The following is a 22,965-nucleotide window of genomic DNA, read 5'->3' as shown; positions in this document are numbered from 1 at the left end:
GCCGCGTTTTGCACCTGACACGAACGACCTTCAAATTGACATTTTATATCCCGTTATCTGAGTCATGCCAAGTCCGTAGGATCTCTGCTACGATGTTTACCAAGGTAAGAATAAAGATTTGTAAATTTTCTTTTCCTTTTCTCTTTCTTTTTTTTTTTTTTTTTTTCGCTCTCCAACAAAGCGAATACCACGACTCTCGTAAGAAATTCTTCTTCTTCTTCTTATTCTTTTTTTCTTTTTTCGTCAAACTCGAATAACGAATTCCGTTCGTCGAAATGCAGGAATCTGTTTATCTGTTGAAAAGATGAAGTGAGATAGGGTTATGAAGTTTCAAAAGTTTAACGTGTTAGAATTATATTTATATTCGAGGATTTCGGGCAAAGTGTAAAAATTGAGAAGGAAAGTAAAGCAAAATCGATAAGATTGTTCGAATACGAGATCAAATATTGTGTCCTGTCTAATTTACGAATGAAAATAAAGATATAGATATTTTATTCGATGTGAAATAATCATTGCCACAATTTAATATGCACGGATATCGGAGTTAAGACTGTTCCACGGACGCTTGTATCAAATTGATCCATGTTATCAGATAATTAAAACTTACCATGACTATCTTGATATGAAAACTGTTTATATTTGAACCGATAAACTCGATTCGAGTATATATACTCGAATACTGGTATCTCGAAGGAGAGAGACATTTTTGTCCAATTTGCAATACAGATTTATCTTACTCTCTCGAATTAAGGTCTGTTTCTTTTTTTTTCTCTTTTTTTTTTTTTTTTCACGTAGAACAAGCACTCTTTATTCGATAAAGATTCCTCCTCTTCGTTCAGATTTCTCATTCCGATTTGATAAATAATTCGCATAAAATTAGATAATATAAGATAGAATAATAATATAATTACACGATCTCTGAATTATATTATTATTCGATTCATTATTAGCGTAGAGAGAAAAAAAGAAACAAGCAATTTTCATTCCAAATCAAGAATAAGATCTAATTTTGTTATCTAATCTTTTTTCTTTTCTTTTTTTTTTTTTTTTGATAGCACAAGAGATAGAGTTCAAGTACCCCCCGCTCGACGATCAGGAATAAAGTTCAACATCTAAATTAGTCAGTTCCGTGATAGATGCACCGAAGAAAGTATACCTAGCCGGCAATCTGAAGCGGGAAAAAGAGAGGACGATTGCGCGATACTTGGATAGCTTCTTTTCTCAAATTCGAGATAGCCAGGCCGGATCTTCAAGTCAGGATGATCCTGGAAAAGGTAAATAAAAATGAAAAAAAAAAAGAAATAATAATAATAATCCTCCAAACAACTCGTTTTCGAGCAATCAAATAATATTGTATATTATTTTTTCTTGTTTCATAACTTCGATAAATTTCTTCCTCTTTTTTTATTTTTCAACAAATATAATTTGCAGAAAGCGACGCAGCAAAAGAGAATACAGCGGTGAAGGAATCATCGAAGAAAGAAGCTACAGGAATAAAAATCGCACAATCGAATAAACTACGAAACGTAGATAATACGGTGATTAAATTAACAACATTTGATTATCCTGGAACTTCGAAATCGCATCAACCTGGCAAGAAACCAAGTACGAAGCCTGGACACAGTAAAGTGAAATCCACCCAGAGCAAAGCAACACAAATGCGTGAAAATTTAAGTACACAAAGGCTACAAGCTAACGAAGAAATCGATGATGATGTATAATATTGCGATCGATAAAATTATTTATGTATTTTTCATTGATCTCTTGTGATGTGACAATCTCTTTATTGTTTCAGTCTTCTTTGGATGCAGAGGATACCCAAGCAAGGCCCAAATACATTTTAGTCGGATGGGACAAATTTCGTTCCAAGCTTATGCTTATACTACTCATTCTCTTTGTTTTATGGGCAGTCATCTATTTTCCCATAATTCTAAATATTTAACGACCTCGGGAAAAAAAAAAGAATAATAATAATAATATTTCCTCTTCTTATAACTTATAAATATTCAGTGAATTTTAATATGAGTATATACATATATATATATATATATAAAAGTAAGTTTCCAATTCTTAGTAAGAAATGAACGACTCCTAGTTTGTATTAAAATTATATATCGAGAATGTTATCTGTTTGTGCGCAAATAGAACGTTTCCTTAAATGTCAAACAAATTATGAACTAGTTTGTCATGATAATTGTGATAAAAGAACTTGAACGTGTAAATATGTAAATATATTTTTCAAGAATAAAATATAATTTCTTCTATCTAAATAATAAGTTTTTTTTTTACATATATATGTATATATATATAAAAACGAATAATATATAATCGTTATAAAGTTTATTCCTATATTATTGAAATGTGAAATATCTTGGTACCAAATGAACACCTTATTCATAATGGTCATTTAATCTTCTGTTTCTATGGGGCATAAAGAAAGAAAAGAAAGCGATTATCTTTTCTATTTTTTTTCTAAATATCATAAATTATATCTTCTTTTGTATTAAATGTATAACGAGTCAGAGAGATCAAGGGATCAGATTTTTATCATAGGAAATGGCCATTTTTTAATAAATATAAGATAGATATAAACAAGAGTTTATATTATTTAAATTTATGTATAAGATTATTCTAGTATTAAATGCATTAAAACGTTTAACATTATTTTATATTCGTATCTATACCTTGGACGTATATATTCATCTTACAAAAACCGTAAAATCGTAAAATTCTCCAAGAGGGATAAATTGTCGAGGAAAGGCTGATCAGAAGCCATTCTCGTGTATCGATAGCGAATAAATCTACTCTTAATTCCCTAGTTTAACACGATTTCTAACTTAGCTCCCTTGATCTACATTAATTCGTTCATCATCATCATTCCATTTGAAACGAACCAATCGTCACCGCTTAGCCAATAACTCAAAACGATAAATAGATTAATCACAAGTGACACAATGGAACATTAAACAGCGACACGTAACGAACCAGAAGAAACAGAATTCATAAACAAACGAGATTATTCGAAAGCAGTTTCAACTTGAAAGGAAGAAACATTACCAGCTGTCGGATTGAAGAATCGAGAAATCGAGCGTGAAGTTAAGATCAGGGACTGACATCATCCTTTCAAGAAGATCGGTTCTCGTTCAAGTATCATATGATGATCGTGCAACGACCTTAAAAGTAAAGATCTTATATACGTGCCAACGGAATCAGCCGGCGAGGCTTCAATTTATCTTGAAACGTTCACGTACTCTCCCAATTTTATTGCGTTTGAAATTGAAACAATCCTGAAGATCGTTGACGAGGAACTATGAAAGTCGAAAAAATTTCCGTTATTTTCTTGGTATTTGGATTATCTCTGATATTGGTCGGTAAGCGAAAAACTTTTACTTTCTTTCGGTCATTGTGAAAGAACAAATCTATTCTGAAGAATTTCGATTGATAATTTCGACTTCTAATATAACATTAATGATCCATGTTGATAATAGAAAACAGAGTGATTAGAGAAAAGAAGGGAACGAGTTTTGTTTTAATTGTTGAATTTTCTGAGATAAACATCGTTCAGAATGAATGAAAGCCGCGTTTGATAATTAATTATAGTGAAAGTTAATTATATGTTCTAGATTATAGTTACAATTCTAAAATAATTCTAATTCTAAGATATTCTAAAATAATTGAGTAACCTAAATGTAATAAATATTCAAGAATTTATTTTAGATGTTTTATAAAGAATTTCAAGAATTTCTTTTATAAGGAAATTTTTGCTCTAATTATTTTCGATATACATATGAGATATATATATATCTCATATATATATATAATCGCGATTTCATTTTAAATATACATATTTAAATATATATAGATATTTACATATTTTATTACTTTATATTATTCTATATATTTTAGAAATTTAAATATTATTTAAATTATTTAATATATCATATGAAACTATATAACAATATTATAAGAAAGTTGTTTAGAAAATTATCTTTTGCAACAAAGCTATGTAATATCGAATTCTAAACACACCACTGCGTTTCTTTTGTTCTTTTGCATATCCTCAAGGTTATCATGAGTTCACGCTTATACACAACTTTATTATATCACTTAAAACGAGAAGAGAAATATGAGGTTTCGAAGCGTGAAATGTTTTGGCATTTTTGATTAAGATAAGTCACAACAGAGTATAAAAAAGAATTATAATTATGTCAACGTCATAATTGTTTTTAATCTCGAATATTCTTTTCTTCATTTATATATATATAAAATAATGATTGATATTATTCACCTTAATTGTATCTTAAGAAAACAGCTACGATGATCTATTTTAATAACCTATTTTTATAGAAAATATTTTTAATATTAATTTTTCTATACAACTATATCTTTCCTAAATAATATAATAAAAATATTTATCCTAATTTTAATCAAATTTCTTAGCCAACGTAAAGGCAGAATGGAAATTTTGGAATAAGGATAAGGGTAAAGAAGAAATAACAATGGCTACAATTTTTGTACCAAGTATTCTCAAAGAAAGTGATCCTACACTAGTGACTGGAATTAATTTGACTATGATAAATAATATCCGTGCAAATAAATCAAGTACAGGAGCAGAAATAAGTTTTGATATCTCAAAACTGGATAATACTCCTGAAGGATGTAAAACATGGTTTGCCACTTTAGGAATTTCTGCAGAAGAATTTCTCGAATATATCAAATCCTTAAAAATTTCTGTTCAAAAATCACTGACTAATAGAGGTTGATTGATTATTTTTTGGATTTTATAAATTTTTTTATTTTTTATATTATGGTATTAAATAAATTTAATCATTTATTATATTTCGTAGATTTCAAACCAAATTCTATAACTCCAACAACACAAACACCAGGTAAAAAAATCTCATGCAAAGAATAAAGAAAACTAGAAAATTTAATTTTGAAAATAATTAATCTTTCCTTAAATTAAAGGTATTAAAGCAATTTCGACGTTAGGAAGCATATTCTCACAACATCCACTTCAACCTCAACCTCATCCTCAATCTCAACTTCAAAAACCTCAAGTTCAACTACAACCTCAACCTCAACCTCAATCTCAACCTCAACCTCAACCTCAACCTCAACCTCAACCTCAACCTCAACCTCAACCTCAACCTCAACCTCAACCTCAACCTCAACCTCAACCTCAACCTCAACCTCAACCTCAACCTCAACCTCAACCTCAACCTCAACTCAACCTCAACCTCAACCTCAATCTCAACCTCAACCTCAACCTCAACCTCAATCTCAACCTCAACCTCAACCTCAACCTCAACCTCAATCTCAACCTCAACCTCAACCTCAACCTCAACTTCAACTTCATCATCAACCTCAACTTCACCATCAACCTCAACTTCAATCTCAACTACATCTTCATCCTCAACCTACACCTCAACCTCATCCTCAACTTCAACTTCAATCTACACTTCACTCTCAACCTACACCTCAACCTCAACCTCAACCTCGCCTTCAAACTCAAACTCAACCTCAACCTCGCCTTCAACCTCAACCTCAACCTCAACCTCAACCTCAGCCTCAACCTCAACCTCAGCCTCAACCTCAACCTCAACCTACACCTCAAACTCAACCTCAATCTCAACTTCAATCTACACTTCACCCTCAAACTCAATCTACACTTCACCCTCAACCTCAACTTACACTTCACCCTCAACCTCAACTTACACTTCACTCTCAAACTCAATCTACACTTCACCCTCAACCTCAACTTACACTTCACCCTCAACCTCAACTTACACTTCACCCTCAACCTCAACTTACACTTCACCCTCAACCTCAACTTACACTTCATCCTCAAACTCAACTTACACTTCATCCTCAAACTCAAGTTACACTTCACCCTCAACCTCAATCTACACTTCACCCTCAACCTCAACCTCGTCTTCAACTTCAATCTCAAGCTCGTCTTCAACCTCAACCTCAACCTCAACCTCAATCTCAATCTCAACCTCAACTTACATCTCAATCTCAATCTACACTTCATCCTCAACCTCAACCTCAACTTACATCTCAACCTCAATCTCAACTTACATCTCAACCTCAACCTCAACTTACATCTCAATCTCAATCTACACTTCACCCTCAACCTCAACCTCAACTTACATCTCAATCTCAATCTACACTTCACCCTCAACCTCAACCTCAACTTACATCTCAATCTCAATCTACACTTCACCCTCAACCTCAATCTACACTTCATCCTCAACCTCAACCTCGTCTTCAATCTCAATCTCAACCTCGTCTTCAACTTCAATCTCAACCTCGTCTTCAACCTCAACTTCAACCTCAACCTCAATCTCAGTCTCAACCTCAACCTCAATCTCAATCTCAACCTCAACCTCAATCTCAACCTCAACCTCAACCTCAATCTCAACCTCAACCTCAACCTCAATCTCAACCTCAACCTCAATCTCAACCTCAACCTCAACCTCAATCTCAATCTCAACCTCAACCTACACTTCACCCTCAAACTCAACCTCGTCTTCAATCTCAATCTCAATCTCAACTACAACTTCATCCTCAAGCTCAACCTCAACCTCAACCTCGTCCTCATCCTCAACCTTATCCTCAAACTCGTCCTCAATCTTATTCTTATTCTCAAACTCATCCTCAACCTCAACCTCAACCTCAACCTCGTCCTCAATCTTATCCTTATCCTCAACCTCATCCTCAACCTCATTCTCAATCCCAATCTCAATCTCACTTTCAATATCCTCTTTCACCTTTCTCTCAAACCCATTCTCAATCTCACTTTCAATTTCCTCTTTCATCTTTCTCTCAAGCCCATCCTCAATCTCGTCCTCAAGCTCATCCTCAACCACAGTCTCAAACTCATTTTCAATTCTCTCTTCTACCTCACTCTCAATCTTATCCTCAATCTCATTCTCAATCTCACTCTCAATCCCATCCTCAACCTTACTCTCAATCTCGTTCTCAATTTCATCTTCAACCTCATCCTCAACCTTATCCTCATCCTCAATCTCGTCCTCATCCTCAACCTTATCCTCATCCTCAACCTCAACCTCATCCTCAACCTCAACCTCATTCTCAACCTTATCCTCATCCTCAACCTCAACCTCATCCTCATCCTCAACCTCAACCTCAACCTCAACTTCAAGCTCATCCTCATCCTCAATCTCAACCTCAACCTCAACTTCATCCTCATATTCAAAAATCTGAACCTCAATCTCACTTTCCAAATCAAGAACTTCAATCTGAATTTCACTCTCAATCTCACGTGCACACATTCGGTAAGTAATAATACATATCTATTGCAATAAAATAAAATGATTTTAACTATAATATTTTTTTATCTCAAGATTTATCAAAAACCCATCAACCATCCAGTATGACATCACCAATAAAAAAGTTTGATATTCCCCATGTTGATACTTCTGATACTACTCTAGTAAAATTGGACAAAATAAAGCCAGGTATAATGACGAAAAAAAAAATGTATTATCAACTAACGAAAGAAGAGAAGATTATCGTATTTTTGTCCAATAAATAGATCAACTTCAGTCAAAACCTGGGCCATTAACAGAAGCAACTCATACCTATTCTAGTGCTCCTACTTACAGCAAAGGTCGCAACATTACTAAAGAAGATTTAGAAAAGCTTTCTGAGGCTCTATTTATGAAAGATAGTAATAACGTGAATAAATATATCAAACTGAATTTACAAAAAAAGACGAATAGTAACGATACAACAGACGAAGCATCACAACCGTAAGCTTTCAAAATTTCCTATAGAATGAGATATTTATTTACAATGTTTCTACCAATAATATACTACATGTCACTAAATTTATTAAAAATTCCAGTTTCCTAAAATAATCGTAATTTACAGATTATTCACGGTAAATCCACAAGCATTTAAAATACCCACAATTCAAAAAGTTATATCAATGTATGACAGATACAATGCCCAAGGTAATGAAAGCCGGAATGCAAATCTACAGCACCGACATGAAGAGAATGCTTTAATAAATACATTCCTTAACACGAATGTGATGTCCGCCGCCATGAGATTCTTGGCGAATAAAGATCATATATGTAATGATTATTACGAGTACAAAGATATGTTAAGAAAATTATGGTTTAGCTTATACTCTCAAGAAGGTGGAAAGATGAGTAGCTCGGCTTTTGAACATGTTTTCATGTCCGAAGTTAGGAAGTTAAAACGTGGAACTAGTCTGTTTGGATTGCATAATTGGATTTACTACAGTAGAGAAGAAAACAAAGGGAAAATAAATTACAATGGATATATAAAAAAAGTTGACCTCGGAGATGTAAGTTTCATTTTCTTAAGATCATTTTGATATTGTTTTATTTTTTGTAATTTTTAACGATTAGTTTAAACCATTATTTTAAAAATTATTTTTTTTATTATAATAATGGAAAGAATATTTTTTTTATATCTATTTACTTAAGAATCTATTAATTTAAAAAACATATAATGAATATACATTTATCATGTAATGAATTCCATTCTATTATTAGTATTTATCATTTACTGTTTATGGGAATTCATATCATATAAATAATAACTAATTATATTCATATATATTTGTTTTTTTAGAACGCTTCTATTATCAAAGTACGATCACAATATGGATCACCATATGGATATATTAAACCGGTAACGACATTATTCGTGGGTACCTCACCCGAACTGGAGATGGCACTGTACACAGTATGTTTTTATGCAAGACCTGACGGAAATTGTCCAATGTCTCTTGGAGGAGCAAAGTTTGATATCGTCACTTCTAAATTTAAATATAAAGGAAAGGAAATGATAGAATCAGCCTATCCAAAAATATAAATTTATTAATATAAATTTATTTATATTTTCAAGAAAACAAAGATAATTTTGTAGTATGTTTGATTACAATTATAAAAATTATATTAACGAATATACGAGGTATAGATATTATATACCATTCAAGAAATTTTATATTGAAAACAAATTTAAATCATCAATAATGTTTGTATTGATGCTATTTGCATTGAATAAATAAATTTTATTTTTGATTTGAATATATAAATATCGTTTTATGTACATTGACCATTAATAATATTTATGATACAGACAATCTCAGAATAAATAGATAACATTGAATAAAGTGATTGAAGAAGGGGAAAAAAATAATAAATTAGCTTGAGCAATGCGATAGAAAAAGAATTGCCAGTTAAGTAGTTGATTTCGTAACGAAAACAAGAATGCATACGATTCTACGAACATTTTATAAAATCAAACATTCATGTTTTCAATGGGTAAATAATTATCTAGTTATAAAATGCATAAATTCTCGATTAAATATCTCAACGCGATTATATCATAGTGAAAATGGTGTCTATGGATACAGATCGAGTCCACAGAAATATTTTGAAGGTATATCTATTATTATTATTATTATTGTTGTTGTTGTTGTTGTTTTAAAATAAAAAATAATAAAAATGATATTGAATCAAAATATAAAATTTGATTCTATTAATATTAATTTATTTTCTTAATATTTATATTAGATTTATGAATAAGAGCATAATTTGAATTTCAAATATAAGAATTAAAATTTCCGTATAATATTACTAAGAATTTAATATGTTTTATAGATACATCTTCAAATTGCAAATAAGAATACAAATTTTTATGAAATATGAACTGTTGTTATTGTTATTTCGTGCGTATCTTCAAATTTTGTTATTCATATTTTCAAAATAAGAATATAAATATTAATATAAAATTATATATTCATTATATTTTAATCACAAAATATTAAATTAAAATTTCAAAATTTCAAAAATTTCACATTTTAATTCCTTTCGTCCAAGTAACTATCCAAAAATTACATAAAAACCTCGTATCTATCAGTACTACTCACAATAAATTTAAACACGAAATTTATTATTTCCTTTTATAAAAAATAATACATGCATAATAATGATTTAATATGGATGAATTTTTTAAATGACAAAAAATAAATTCTTTCATATATAATTTCTATGATATAATTTCTATAATAAAATTCATTATTAATTCATAAATATTTATATTAATAAAGTCTTTATTTTATATTTTTACTTTGTGTATGTACTATTTAATTTATTGTTTAATTTATATATTTTAACATATAAATTGAATTATAATTAGAATATATATATATCCTTCAGTTATTTTTATTTAAAATAATAATAAAATATTTAAAAAACAAACATTTTAAAAACATTTTAATCTAGAATGATGATAACAAACATTGGAAAATTTTTAACATTACGTAAACTAATGATATAATTTCGCGATAAAACTTAATTAAATTACATATATATATTACAAAATAACATTACCAATATGATAAAAATATGCTAAATGATTTTTATTATTATTATTATTTTTCATATTATTAGTATCAAAAGAATATCTGGATATACGATCGAAGAATAGCAATTTCTACAGATTGGTCACTGCCTATAGAGAATTCGGTCATAAACAAGCTGATATAAATCCTATCTCGACAAAAAAACCAATATCATTAGCAGAATTAAAACCAGAAAGATTTGGCTTGAATTTGCGAGATAAAGTTTCCTTTAAAGGTATTTTAACAATGGGAAAAGAGGAAGGAACCATAGAAGAGGCTTTACAATTTTTAAACAAAACATATTGTGGCTCGATAGGGGTAGAATTTAGTTACTTGGAGGTAATAATAATTGATCGTCAAACTTTGAAATAATCGTTTATCGAAGCTCAAATATTAATATTTATTTCTTTATAGAAGATCTATATAAATACCTGATTTCTGTTAATGTCTACACAGACCGAGGAAGAGAGAGAATGGTTTGCTGAAAACGTAGAAAAATGTTTAAAAGATCCTCTAACGGATGAAACACGAGTGGCCATTGCGATAGAAATGTTGAAGAGTCAAACTTTTGATCAATTTTTGGCTATCAAATTCGCAAGCTTTAAAAGATATAGTGGCGAAGGTGCTGAAAGCATGTTGGCCTTCTATCATGAATTTTTTAAACTCTGTGCCAATGGTGAATAAAAAATTAATGTTTAAAAAATCCCATAAATTATCTTATATATACTTAACAAATTCAAAATTAAATTATAAACTTATCTATAAATGAATTGCAGATGATTTGGAATATATCGTACTTTGTATGCCCCATCGAGGTCGATTAAATTTTCTCACGGGGATGTTGAATTTTCCACTGGAAAAATTATTTCGAAAATTACAAGGACACTCTGAATTTCCGGATGATGTGGCTACAACTGGAGATGTGATCAGTCATTTTGTATCTTCCACAAATCTTAATATCGGTCAAAAAAAACTTCACGTAACAATGTTGCGTAATCCTTCACATTTAGAGGCTGTGAATCCTGTTTCCATGGGGAAAACTCGAGGAATAATGCAAGCTGTCAAAGATGGAGCATATAATGAGGATATTAATACTCGATGGAGCGATAAAGTGTTAAATATTCAAGTAAATTTAAATTTAAATTTAATTGCATATAATAAAAATTGTATGTAACTGTTGAAATATATGATTAACTTCTGATTTAATTTCAGATTCATGGAGACGCAGCTTATGCTGCTCAAGGTGTTGATCAAGAATGTTTAGCATTATCCGCAACTCCTCATTTTGAAATAGGTGGAACAGTTCACTTGATAATCAATAATCAATTAGGTTTTACAACTCCAACTTCTAGGGGTAGATCGTCAAGATATTGCACGGATCTAGCAAAGATGATCTCAGCTCCGGTGATTCATGTAAATGGAGATGATCCAGAGGTGCATAGAAAATTTTTAATTATCTTTGCGCTTAAATGTATAAATTAAATATTTTAAATATGTAATGTTGTAGATGGTTGTCCGAGCTGCTAAAATAGCTTTCAAGTACCAACGAAAATTTAGAAAAGATGTTTTTGTGGATCTAAATTGCTTTAGAAGATGGGGCCACAATGAACTAGACGATCCTGTTTTTACGAATCCTGTTATTTATAAAATTATACATAATCGTCCGTGAGTATTTTTCATTTATATTTAGAAAATATCCAATTAATTTTGTTAATTTTCAATTAGATCGGTACCGGATAAATATGTGAATAAACTGATAGAAAACAATGTTCTTTCGACGAACAAAGTTAAAAATATTGTTGATAATTATAATTCTCAATTAAATAAAAGTTTAAATGAAATGGATAAGTTTATTCCACAACCTACGTATTTTGCGGGCTTGTGGACTGGAATAAAACAAGCTGAGGCAAGCGTGACAGAGTGGAATACAGGAGTTGATTTAAATTTATTGAAATTCATTGCCGAAAAGAGTGTTCATATTAAGGATGATTTGGTGAGAATATGTCATTATAATAGAGCTTAAATAAATATTAATTATTAAAATTATTATAAATATAAAAATATAATAAATATTTTATTTATCTAATTAACTAAATATCTTGCTATTACGTAATAGATAGTTCATCCAAAATTACTAAAAAATCATATAAAAACTCGATTAAACAAAATAGCAAAAAATAAACACTTGGACTGGGCAACAGCTGAAGCTTTGGCAATTGGAACTTTATTGTACCAAGGATATAATGTCAGAATAAGTGGACAAGACATAGGTCGTGGAACCTTTTCTCACAGACATGCGATGCTAGTTGATCAATCTAATGGAGGTATTCAAAAAATAATTTTAATTTTAAATTATATAATAATAAGATTATGTTAATTGTGATTTTAGAAATATATATTCCATTGAATTCCATGGTTGATGGACAAACAGGAAAATTAGAATTAGCAAACAGTATATTATCCGAAGAAGCAGTTCTAGGCTACGAATATGGTATAAGTATAGCTCTGCCAACTACTTTGACGATATGGGAAGCACAATTTGGAGATTTTTTTAATGGAGCTCAGATAATGATTGATACCTTTGTAACCAGTGGTGAGGCAAAATGGATGCTAAATAGCGGATTAACGATATTACTACCACATGGTTACGATGGTGCTGGTCCTGAACATAGTTCCTGTAGACTTGAAAGATTTCTACAACTTACAGATAGTAATGAAGATAAACCTGATGGTGATAATGTTAACATGCATGTGACAAATCCAACAACACCTGCTCAATATTTTCATCTGCTAAGAAGACAAGTAAGATGCACATTTTGATTAGAAATCATACTTTTGAACATATATTAAAATACATGTGTACACGAGATATATTAAAAATTTAAAAATTGATTTTTAATCTACATATATATTGATTATAAACATAGGCTGTCTTTTAAAAATTTGTATTCTTGAAAGTAAAAATTTCATATTTTTATTTCTTTCTTAGATTATATTCTCCTAAAATTTCTAACATTAAAATTTTTTGTTCGAATATATAATTTTATACTATACTTTATACTATACTATATTATACTAATATATACAATTTATATCAATATATATCAATATAATAATCGCAACAGAAATAAACATGTAAAATTTTTTTTTGAATTCTTTTTTTTATGCTGAGATATCATAGCATAAAAAAAATTTTAATTTTGAAATATAAAGTTAAAAGTGTAAAAATTTTTACTAAAAAATTGGAATTAATTTTCAATATTATATTTCATTTAAAATTAAGAGATTTTTTTTGAAAGAGATAGTCAAGGTTAATTTTTTTTTTATCTCTTTTTTCTTATTATTTAATTTCATTTATGTCAATATTCTGAAGATAGTATTTATTTCAATTTTTATTATATAGATATTTACATTATCCAATTTATCTATCTGCTGTTTGTTTTTGTTTGTACCTCCTCGCATATTCTGTGTTCCTATTTATAAGTTGAAGCTTCCAAAATCCAAACACGAAATGGCATCGATTTTTGAAAATTTTTTTATTTATTCTTTTTTTCTAATTTATATATAAAATGTATTCTATTAATAGCTATAAGAAAAAGAAAAATATATATTGGTAATTTTAAAAATATTTGTTTGAAAAATATCATAAAGAAATCTATGTATAAATAAGAAAAATATTGAACACTACAGAAAAAAATTTTTTTAGAAAAAAAAAAAATAAAAATATATAAAAATGATATGTATGTATGTATATGTAATACATTATACAAATAGACGAATATCTTCATAATAAAAACTATGTGATAAAAATTATAAATTAAAGTTCGTTTTCATTTACGTATATACGTGTATTTTGATATATATGAAATAAAAATTTTTAATTCTCATTTTTTTATACATTCGATATTATAAATTATCTATATCTTTTAGATGCTGAGAAATTTTCGAAAACCTTTAATAATAGTAGCTCCAAAAATATTATTGCGTCATAATGCAGGCACTTCGCCAATAACAGATATGGAATCCCAGACTAAATTTCAAAATGTTATAGGTATATTTCCTATAATAAAAAATAAAAGATTATTATTTTTATATTTTATATTTAATACCAAATAAAATAAATAATAATTTAATAGGAGATGAAAAGGTAGAAAAATCAAAAGTGAATAAAGTGATTCTCGTTAGTGGAAAACATTATTATGCTCTTAATCACTTCAGAGAAAGTACAGAACAGAAAAATGTAGCAATTATTAGGATTGAAAGTTTATGTCCTTTCCCAATTCAAGAACTGTTGCGAGAGATCAATAAATTTAAATATGTAGAAAGTAAGTATAAAAAATATATATTTAAATATATTTTAAATATTAATAAAAATTATTCTTCAAGCTTTTATATGGAGTCAAGAAGAGCCACAAAATATGGGAGCATGGAATTTTATCAAGCCCCGTTTTGAAAATCTATGTGGTAAACCAGTAAGTTAATAATTTAAATATTTAAATATAAATATTTCAAATATATATTTGTACAAATAATAAAATTTACTTATAGATAAAATATAGCGGTCGTAAACCTATGGCTGCACCAGCTGTAGGTGAAGGTAAGTTACATCAACAGGAAGCTCAGGAAATTATAATAAAACCTTTTAATATAAAATAATTTTTATATTATATTATATATTTTATTATATTGTTTTATTCGTACACATAATTCAACTGTCAAAAATCATATTTATTTGCATAACATTATTATTATATGAAGAAATAAATTATTTACATTATTGATCGTTTGTTATCTATTAAAATGATTATAATTGCAAATAAAATATACTTACAATATGAATATAGTATCGAATTAATTTCATATCATAAAAAATCATATGTCTTATTAAAAATTATAGTCATCATTAATTTAATAATTTTTTATAAAAAATGACGGCACAGAGTTAAAAATATATATAACTTTTCTATATCGTTATATATAAACTTTTAACATTCTAAACAATTTTATTACAATTCCTTTGAAGAAAAATATTATTTGTCTATATGTCTTTTTTTTTGTAGGAAATAGCAATAAAATTAAAATTTCCAAATCATCTATAAGCTAAATACATATTGTAATAAGACATTTAGATTCAATTATTATTGATTTATCCTCTATTTAAACGTTCATATTCTCTTTTTATAAGATTTTTCAATTCGTCCTGAAAAAAAATAAATTTATGTAATTTAAAATTCATTTAATATTTCAAACACATAAATTAATTTAAAAAAAACCTACACCCCAACCCAGTTTATCAGCTAATAACTGACAACCAATATCACATTCTCCTAACCAAGCAACATCGCGAGCACCATTAGAATGAGTATCAAACATCAAACCATGTCGTAATCCCAGAAGTCGTGATAAGCGATCTTGCGTACCTACTTTTTCTTTATTGATAAGTAAACGCGGGCAATTAGGTCGAACCCTTTAATAAAATTAAAATTATATTCATTCATAAATAATAATTCAAATAATTTTGTAATATAATATATTTTATATTAATAATGATAGTTAATATTCAATAATAAAATAAATAAATAAAATATAAATAAATAAGTAAAAATAAACAAAGAAATTAACATATTTAATTATAATTATAATTAATACTTACCTGTCCACTAGAGATGCAAAAGGTTGAACAATCAAACTTGATCCCATAATTATCAAAAGATCTGCTTGTACAAAATCACGATCAGCAAGATAATGAAAACGTTCAGGTAACATTTCTCCAAAAAATACTATGTCAGGTTTTACTATACCCTCATTACATTCCTCACATTTTGGTATAACATTTTTAAAAATTTGTTCTAAAATTAATTATTATATTATTGGATTATATTATATAATTATAATAACTATATAATTATAATTATAATACCATGATTTTATTATTTAATAAAAAATATATATTTATAAACAAAAAAATTCTACCTTTCATCCATGGAAGAGTATATGGTGCTCTACATTTAAGACATCGGCCAGTATGAAATGTACCATGAGCTTCTACTAATTTTTCAGATGGTAAACCAGCAATTCTTTCTAATGTATCAATATTTTGTGTATAATGTCTTAAGAGTAATCCCTTCTCCCATAAAAGACGAATAAAATAATGAGATGGTGTAGGTTTAAAACCATCATCAGGTAGCAATTCTCTTGCAAGCATAAAAAATGGTTCAGGATTTTCCATGAAAAAATCTAATTCAAAAATAGCTTGAGGATGAGGTAGATTATATTTTTCTAAATTGTGATAAAGACCACTTGTTGGTGATCGAAAATCAGGAATTCCTGCAGCTAAAATATAAAAAATATACATTATATATATCTTTACAATTAATATACATATAATATGTCTTTATAATTCCAGCTTAGAAAAAACTCACATGTAGAGATACCAGCTCCAGCCATAGTAATAATTTTACAATTTTCTTTTTCTTTTATATAATCTATTATTCCATCTATGCTAAGTTCACGGAGGATATTTGGATTGTTTTGTTCATTATTATTTGACGAATCAAAAAGTCTCAACTTCTGTGCTAAATATTTACGAATCTTTTCCATATCAGATTCTTCTATCTCCTCTTGTTCTGAAGAAATATTTGTTGTTTCCTCATTTGATTTTTTCTCTAATACAAATTATTAAATAATAATATTAATAATATATAACATTAGAAATAAATTTTTATTTAAATTTTATTTTTTTATCATAAATTTAATAAATATGAAATTTGAATGTTATAAAATTATATTAATAAAATTATTCAATTTTTATTAGCGATTTTGTGAAAATTAATCAATTTTATTTTATTATTAAAAAATATAAAATATTTCATTAAAGCATTAAAAATAATTAAATAAACTAAACCTATTGAAGAAAAAAAAGCATTTAAATTATTTAAAGAAATTGATGTGTATTGATTCCGATAAAAATATATAAATAGAGATTTTCGCCAAAAATATAACACGAATAATTGTTGATTAATTAAAGGAAAAATGATGTGTGAAAACATTTTGACATATTGTAAACAGATATTGTAATGTTACGATATCGTAATGTATTTCAGCAAAAACACATGTCATTTAACAATTATTTAAAATTTTATAAAAAAAATGTAAAAATTTAAATATCTAGAATATAACAATTATAAGTTAAACGACAATTTTTTAAAATTCTTTTAACTATTTTATTTAATAAACTTATTAATAAACTTTCTTAAACTATTATGGATAGCAATTAACCTCTACCATTATGATAGAGTTTCATATAAGGTTTCACTTATTTATATTATACTATATAAATATTTATATTATAAAAAATTAAAAAAAAAAGTAAAAATTCTTGAATATTTTATTTAATAAATATATCGATATATTGAATTATGAAACCAAGAATTTCAATTAAAACATTTTTAATTTTATCATAAAAATACAGGTATATTTCCATTAAAATGGAAAATTTAATTTTTTATACTTTGAAATTTCAATTCGAAAAAAATTTTAAATAAAAAAAAAATTGAATTTTATTATATTAAACAAATGATAATTTGAAAATATTACCTTTTTCTGTGTCTTCATTGTGTTCAGACATATTTCAAAATTTGTACAATTTCTTCAATATTAAGCAAAACAGTTTTGTTTTAGTGGTTAAAAAAAATAACTACACTATCGTGTATATATATATATTAAAACTTGAATATATGCAGTTAAAATAGGTTATAATACAACTAATTTGTGTACCTTTAAATGCATTGAAGCAATACTAAAAAATTCTGTATTTTGTTTTTTTGCTATATTGAATGATATTATTATAAATTTTTATATATTATTTAAATAAAATAAAATAAAATAAATATAAATAACAATAATGTAAAATCAATAATAATAATATAAAATCCTTATTTTGATTTAACTCAAACAATTTTAATTAAAAAAATGCATTAATTAAAATAAATAAATATGAAAATTAAACAAATGTTAATTTATGAATTTTTTATAACTTTTTATATAGAAATTGTAATTTTATTAAAAATATTATTAAACATGTCCAATTTTTGTTTTTGTTTTTATTTTTAAAGAATCTTTAAATTTTAGTATTATACTATGTAATTAAAATACATATATATATATATATATATATATATATATATATATTATGTAAAATATGTATGATGCGTGCGCGAGCACATGTACGTATACATACATGCATGTGTGTACATACACGCGCGCGCAAAATTCAAACAATATTTTGAAATAGAAACAACTACATACAATTTTTATAAAATATTACAATATTTATTTTCAACAAAATATTATAAAATATTATTAATATGTGCCAAACTTCATTCATATTACTTAGCTTTTTTAAGTGCATCACTTCCCACATTTTTACGTCTTTGAGCAATCATATGCATATATGTTTGTGGAAAAACTGGAATAAAAAAAAATTTTATTAAACATAAATCAATCAATAATGAATATAATATTTGGAAAACTTACAGGGAATATATGATAACATAACAGTTATAAGTAGAATTTGATAACTAAATATAAAATTCCATGAGTTAGGAAGTCTATAACTCCATGCTTCTGGGTGAGAATTTGTATATTTTACTGCTGAATATGTACATATTAATTCTCCACTTACACCAATTGGATATAATATATAAAATAATGTATATCTGTAAAAATTAAAATATTTTAATTTTAAATATTAAAAAAAATCCTGACAACTTAAATATGATATTTATAAATTATTAAATACCTTAGCCATTTAACAAAATAAGGATTAAGTCCAAAAAGATTCAGACCATAAAATATATATCTATTTATTTCTGATATACACCATGCTAAGATCATCATTGGAAGAGCAAAAGATGAAGCTGCATAATTATATGGAGTTGCTAAAATTACACAACTTACAACAAAAACACGACTTAATACTTGAATAAGTGTAATCATTGGTTTTGCATTAACTAAACCAGTTGCAGCATGAATTACCTGAAAAAATATATATTTTCATTTAACATTTTGTAATTAAAATTAAATTAAAAATTATCTATTACCTCTAAAAGAGCAGCATGTTGAAAAATAATGACAGGCCATTTTATATTCTGCCATAAATTTGCTTCTATTGTAGAAGAATAATCATTTGTTAAGAGTTTATATAATATATAAGACCAACTGAAAAAATAATATTTATTACATATTATTTTAATTTTTAACATTCTACAAATATTTATAGAAATATTTTTTTTTATATTTTGATGTTGTATCAAATATTTTTATATTATATATATTCATATTTCAAGTAGCTATAAATTTTACATAAATATATTCATCTTTTAAATAATTATAGCAATAAAATATTTTTATACATATTTTTAACATAATTTATTGGAATTAAAAAATTAATAATGCATACCCAATAGTTTGTAAAACATTATAAGCTCTTAAATAGAAAATTCCGATGTTATTTGATTTTTTTGATTTCATATTTATGTTTTTAAATTCAGATTTTTATTTTTTTGTGATAATAATATTAATAAATTTATTTATGTCTACTAAATTTTGAATTTAACTCTTGAACCTGACTCTTCGTATGTAAGACATCGACTGACGAAATCATACTCGATTATACGTATTTACTTACGTATCATGCATACTTCAGACAGGAATATAGAAATTATGTGGATAGCTTATTTTAATATTGAATATATTTAATATATAAGAATAAAATTAAAATTAAACAAATTATATAATTGATGTAATTAATTTTCAAAAATAAAAAATTAATTTTTTATTGATATAATATATAATACATTATGTAAGATATGTAAATATTTTTGCAAAATGAAATATAAAATTCACAATGTATTTACATATTTTTAGTTTGTATTTATATTTTGTATTATTATTGAAAAATTTATCTTTGTTAATCAATTACTATAATACACATTAATTTGTATATTTGTGAATGCTCAATGAAGAAATTTGGTAAAAATTTAATGAAAAATCTAATAAAAATTTATTTAATCGATTAGAAATAACGTTAAGTATTTTATTATATTTATTACTTACATTAAAACTAAAAAGAATTGACTTATTTTTATAAATTACGTATTATTATAGTATTATTATAGTAGTAGTATTATAGTTCTTAAAAAAAATTTAAATATGTTTTATTATCACAATATGAAAATATATTAAATAATCTTATAATATTTAAGTATAAAACAAAAAAAAAATATAACATGTGTAATATATTATAATGTGCATTTTATATATATTTACATCGAAATTCAATACTTCATAATAAAATTACAAAGGAAATGAATTCGTTTTACATCTAATGTATGGTTAATTTAAAAATAAATTTATATTTATACTTACATATATTTACATATACATATACTTACATATACTTTTTAGTAATAGGCATAATATTTATTTTTTTTTCTTTTATTTATTAATATTTTCTTAAAAAATTAATTAGATATATTTAAAATATGTTAATAGTTGCATTATTTATTAAAAAAAATTTTATTACATATTTATATTCTTAATGATTTAATAATCTTTAAAAAAATTATAAGTAATAAAAAATTATATTAATAAGTTTGATTAAATTAGAAAATAATTAGTATTTCACTATATTTAAATTTTTGAAATTTTTTTAATAATTGTGTTAAATAATTTTAATATATTTAACAATAATGAAAAATAGTTATATTTATGTTTGAAATATAAAATGCTTATAATAATCAATCGTCAATTTAAGATTATATACTTTTTGAATTAAACTCAAAGTAACACAAGCAAATAAATCGAAAAAATTTTTTATCGAAATTTATATTAAATTAAATTTCCCATACAATTATTTATTATACTAAATTTTATTTCCATTATAAAATCTATATTAAATACATGTATAATTTATGCAATTTTTTTTTAAATTTTTTTTAAAAATATTCAAGATATTTGATAACCTATGGATAATATACATATTATCAATATTCAATGTAAATATCGTTTTTAACTTACCATTTTAGTCTATCATTAAAGGATAAAAAACAAATTATATTCAAATATTTTTTTAATAATAATTTATATATATTTAGAAAAAATATATAAAAATGCAGTGGATGAATTTTCGAAGATGTTTTGGAGCAATGAAACAGATCAATTTATTAAATAACCGTCAAGCTAGTAATAATTGCAAAATTTTTGTTTATAGTCATGATGTAGAAATGGCAAAAAAAAATGAATTACCAATTGTTGCCTTAGAATCCACAATCATTACTCATGGAATGCCTTATCCTGATAATTTAAAGACAGCTATTCAAGTGGAAAATATTGTCAGAAAAAAAGTGAAGAAAATGATTTATAAATTATTGAAAAAAAAGTAAAAAAAATATAAATATTTTTTGTGTTATTTTAGGGTGCTGTACCTGCAACTATAGGAATTTTAAATGGACAAATACATGTTGGTTTAAATAATGAACAACTGCAAATATTAGCACAATCACATTCTAAAACAGTTAAGTGTTCAAGCAGAGACATATCAACAATTGTTGCTCAAAAATTAAATGGGGGAACAACTGTTAGTGCAACAATGTTAATAGCAAATCTATTACATTTGCCTATAATGGCAACTGGAGGTATTGGTGGTGTTCATCGTGGGGCAGAAATGACTTTTGATATTAGTACTGATTTAATAGAACTTGGGCGTACTCCTGTAGCTGTTGTTTGTTCTGGTGTTAAATCTATATTAGACATTGAAAAGACATTAGAATATCTGGTTAATATATTTTTTTTTTGCATTTTTTAAAAAATAATTATTACAATAGATATTTGTAACTATTTTTATTTATAGGAAACTCATGGAGTTCCAGTTATAAAAATTGGTAAAACAAATTATTTTCCTGCATTTTATTGCACTGAAACATTTCAGAAAATAAAAGCGCCACATAAAGTATCAACTTCAGAAGAAGCAACAGAAATTCTTAAAAAACAAAGAGAATTAGGTTTTCAAAGAGGAATATTGTTTACTGTCCCCATTCCTGAAAAGTATGCATTAGATTCTAATGAAATGGAATCAGCTATACATAAAGCTCTAGAAAATGCAAAATATCAAAATATCAGTGGAAAGAATGTTACACCATTTTTACTAGAAGAATTAAATAGAATTACAGATGGTCAATCTCTTCAAGCTAGTAAGTAATTAAATTTTTTGATATAAAATTAAAAAAAAAGTATATATAAGATAAATGTTTAATTCATATATGTTTTTTAAATTACGAGATATGGCACTCATAGAAAACAATGCAAGCGTAGCAGCAGAAATTGCAGTGAATTTGGCAAAAAAATATCTTCAAAATTCTTTTAACAACAACACATCCGAATGCATTTTTGTATCAAAACGAAATCCAGTAAGTAAAAAAAGAAAAATTTATATATTCTAAAATGTATATAACATTATCTATTTTGTTTTCATTATGCAATTTGTTTATGTTATA

The 22,965-nt window shown here is 26.2% G+C and overlaps 5 protein-coding genes across 8 annotated transcripts in view; 3 read left to right on the top strand and 2 right to left on the bottom strand.

The window, feature by feature from the left end:
* Positions 1 to 198: 198 nt before the first annotated feature.
* On the top strand, positions 199 to 8,933 carry LOC102655712 (chromatin modification-related protein eaf-1). Its single transcript, XM_026443369.1, is given in 12 exon segments — positions 199 to 751; positions 1,056 to 1,274; positions 1,432 to 1,715; positions 1,796 to 3,371; positions 4,441 to 4,758; positions 4,848 to 4,889; positions 4,969 to 5,226; positions 5,229 to 7,304; positions 7,374 to 7,487; positions 7,565 to 7,781; positions 7,903 to 8,344; positions 8,635 to 8,933. Coding segments are annotated over 9 exon segments (3,771 nt in total). The 5' UTR covers positions 199 to 751; positions 1,056 to 1,274; positions 1,432 to 1,715; positions 1,796 to 3,310; the 3' UTR covers positions 8,878 to 8,933.
* Positions 8,934 to 9,216: 283 nt separating this feature from the next.
* On the top strand, positions 9,217 to 15,192 carry LOC412569 (probable 2-oxoglutarate dehydrogenase E1 component DHKTD1 homolog, mitochondrial). Of its 2 annotated transcripts, XM_396024.7 has the most exons (13): positions 9,217 to 9,447; positions 10,461 to 10,750; positions 10,868 to 11,087; positions 11,188 to 11,537; positions 11,624 to 11,845; positions 11,919 to 12,076; positions 12,137 to 12,404; positions 12,528 to 12,735; positions 12,801 to 13,213; positions 14,342 to 14,462; positions 14,548 to 14,736; positions 14,798 to 14,883; positions 14,960 to 15,192. In XM_396024.7, the coding sequence occupies exons 1-13, from the start codon at positions 9,276 to 9,278 to the stop codon at positions 15,065 to 15,067; spliced, it is 2,805 nt and encodes a 934-aa protein (XP_396024.6). In that variant the 5' UTR covers positions 9,217 to 9,275; the 3' UTR covers positions 15,068 to 15,192. The 2 variants fall into 2 exon arrangements, with proteins under 2 accessions (XP_396024.6, XP_006564508.2); XM_006564445.2 differs by lacking the exon at positions 9,217 to 9,447 and having other exon boundaries at positions 10,567 to 10,750; positions 10,826 to 11,087.
* On the bottom strand, positions 15,119 to 18,200 carry LOC409532 (NAD-dependent protein deacetylase Sirt2). Of its 3 annotated transcripts, none has more exons than XM_393038.7 (6): positions 18,008 to 18,200; positions 16,834 to 17,076; positions 16,385 to 16,744; positions 16,065 to 16,260; positions 15,689 to 15,878; positions 15,119 to 15,611 (listed from the first exon to the last, which is right to left on the bottom strand). In XM_393038.7, exons 1-6 carry the CDS (start codon positions 18,036 to 18,038, stop codon positions 15,558 to 15,560), a joined length of 1,074 nt encoding a protein of 357 aa, XP_393038.3. In that variant the 5' UTR covers positions 18,039 to 18,200; the 3' UTR covers positions 15,119 to 15,557. The 3 variants fall into 3 exon arrangements, with proteins under 3 accessions (XP_393038.3, XP_006564505.1, XP_006564504.1); XM_006564442.3 differs by lacking the exon at positions 18,008 to 18,200 and adding an exon at positions 17,696 to 17,729; XM_006564441.3 differs by lacking the exon at positions 18,008 to 18,200 and adding an exon at positions 17,316 to 17,487.
* Positions 18,201 to 18,726: 526 nt separating this feature from the next.
* Positions 18,727 to 20,072, bottom strand: LOC100577192 (very-long-chain (3R)-3-hydroxyacyl-CoA dehydratase hpo-8). Its single transcript, XM_003250419.4, has 5 exons — positions 19,872 to 20,072; positions 19,513 to 19,630; positions 19,212 to 19,447; positions 18,947 to 19,128; positions 18,727 to 18,878 (listed from the first exon to the last, which is right to left on the bottom strand). Exons 1-5 carry the CDS (start codon positions 19,940 to 19,942, stop codon positions 18,799 to 18,801), a joined length of 687 nt encoding a protein of 228 aa, XP_003250467.2. The 5' UTR covers positions 19,943 to 20,072; the 3' UTR covers positions 18,727 to 18,798.
* A 1,379-nt stretch (positions 20,073 to 21,451) lies between these two features.
* The window catches only part of LOC412233 (pseudouridine-metabolizing bifunctional protein C1861.05), a 31,800-nt gene continuing 30,286 nt past the window's right edge, over positions 21,452 to 22,965 (top strand). Inside the window, exons 1-5 of the mRNA XM_026443421.1 lie at positions 21,452 to 21,468; positions 21,568 to 21,816; positions 21,888 to 22,247; positions 22,323 to 22,662; positions 22,751 to 22,878. Of these exons, the coding sequence (XP_026299206.1) occupies positions 21,583 to 21,816; positions 21,888 to 22,247; positions 22,323 to 22,662; positions 22,751 to 22,878 (1,062 nt within the window). The 5' untranslated portion in view covers positions 21,452 to 21,468; positions 21,568 to 21,582. The remainder of the gene's footprint in view (positions 21,469 to 21,567; positions 21,817 to 21,887; positions 22,248 to 22,322; positions 22,663 to 22,750; positions 22,879 to 22,965) is intronic.

The sequence above is a fragment of the Apis mellifera genome, linkage group LG10 (assembly GCF_003254395.2).
Source record: "Apis mellifera strain DH4 linkage group LG10, Amel_HAv3.1, whole genome shotgun sequence".
NCBI classification, from domain to species: domain Eukaryota; kingdom Metazoa; phylum Arthropoda; class Insecta; order Hymenoptera; family Apidae; genus Apis; species Apis mellifera.
Note: the sequence above shows the minus strand (reverse complement) of the source record. Positions and strands in the feature narration are given on the sequence as shown.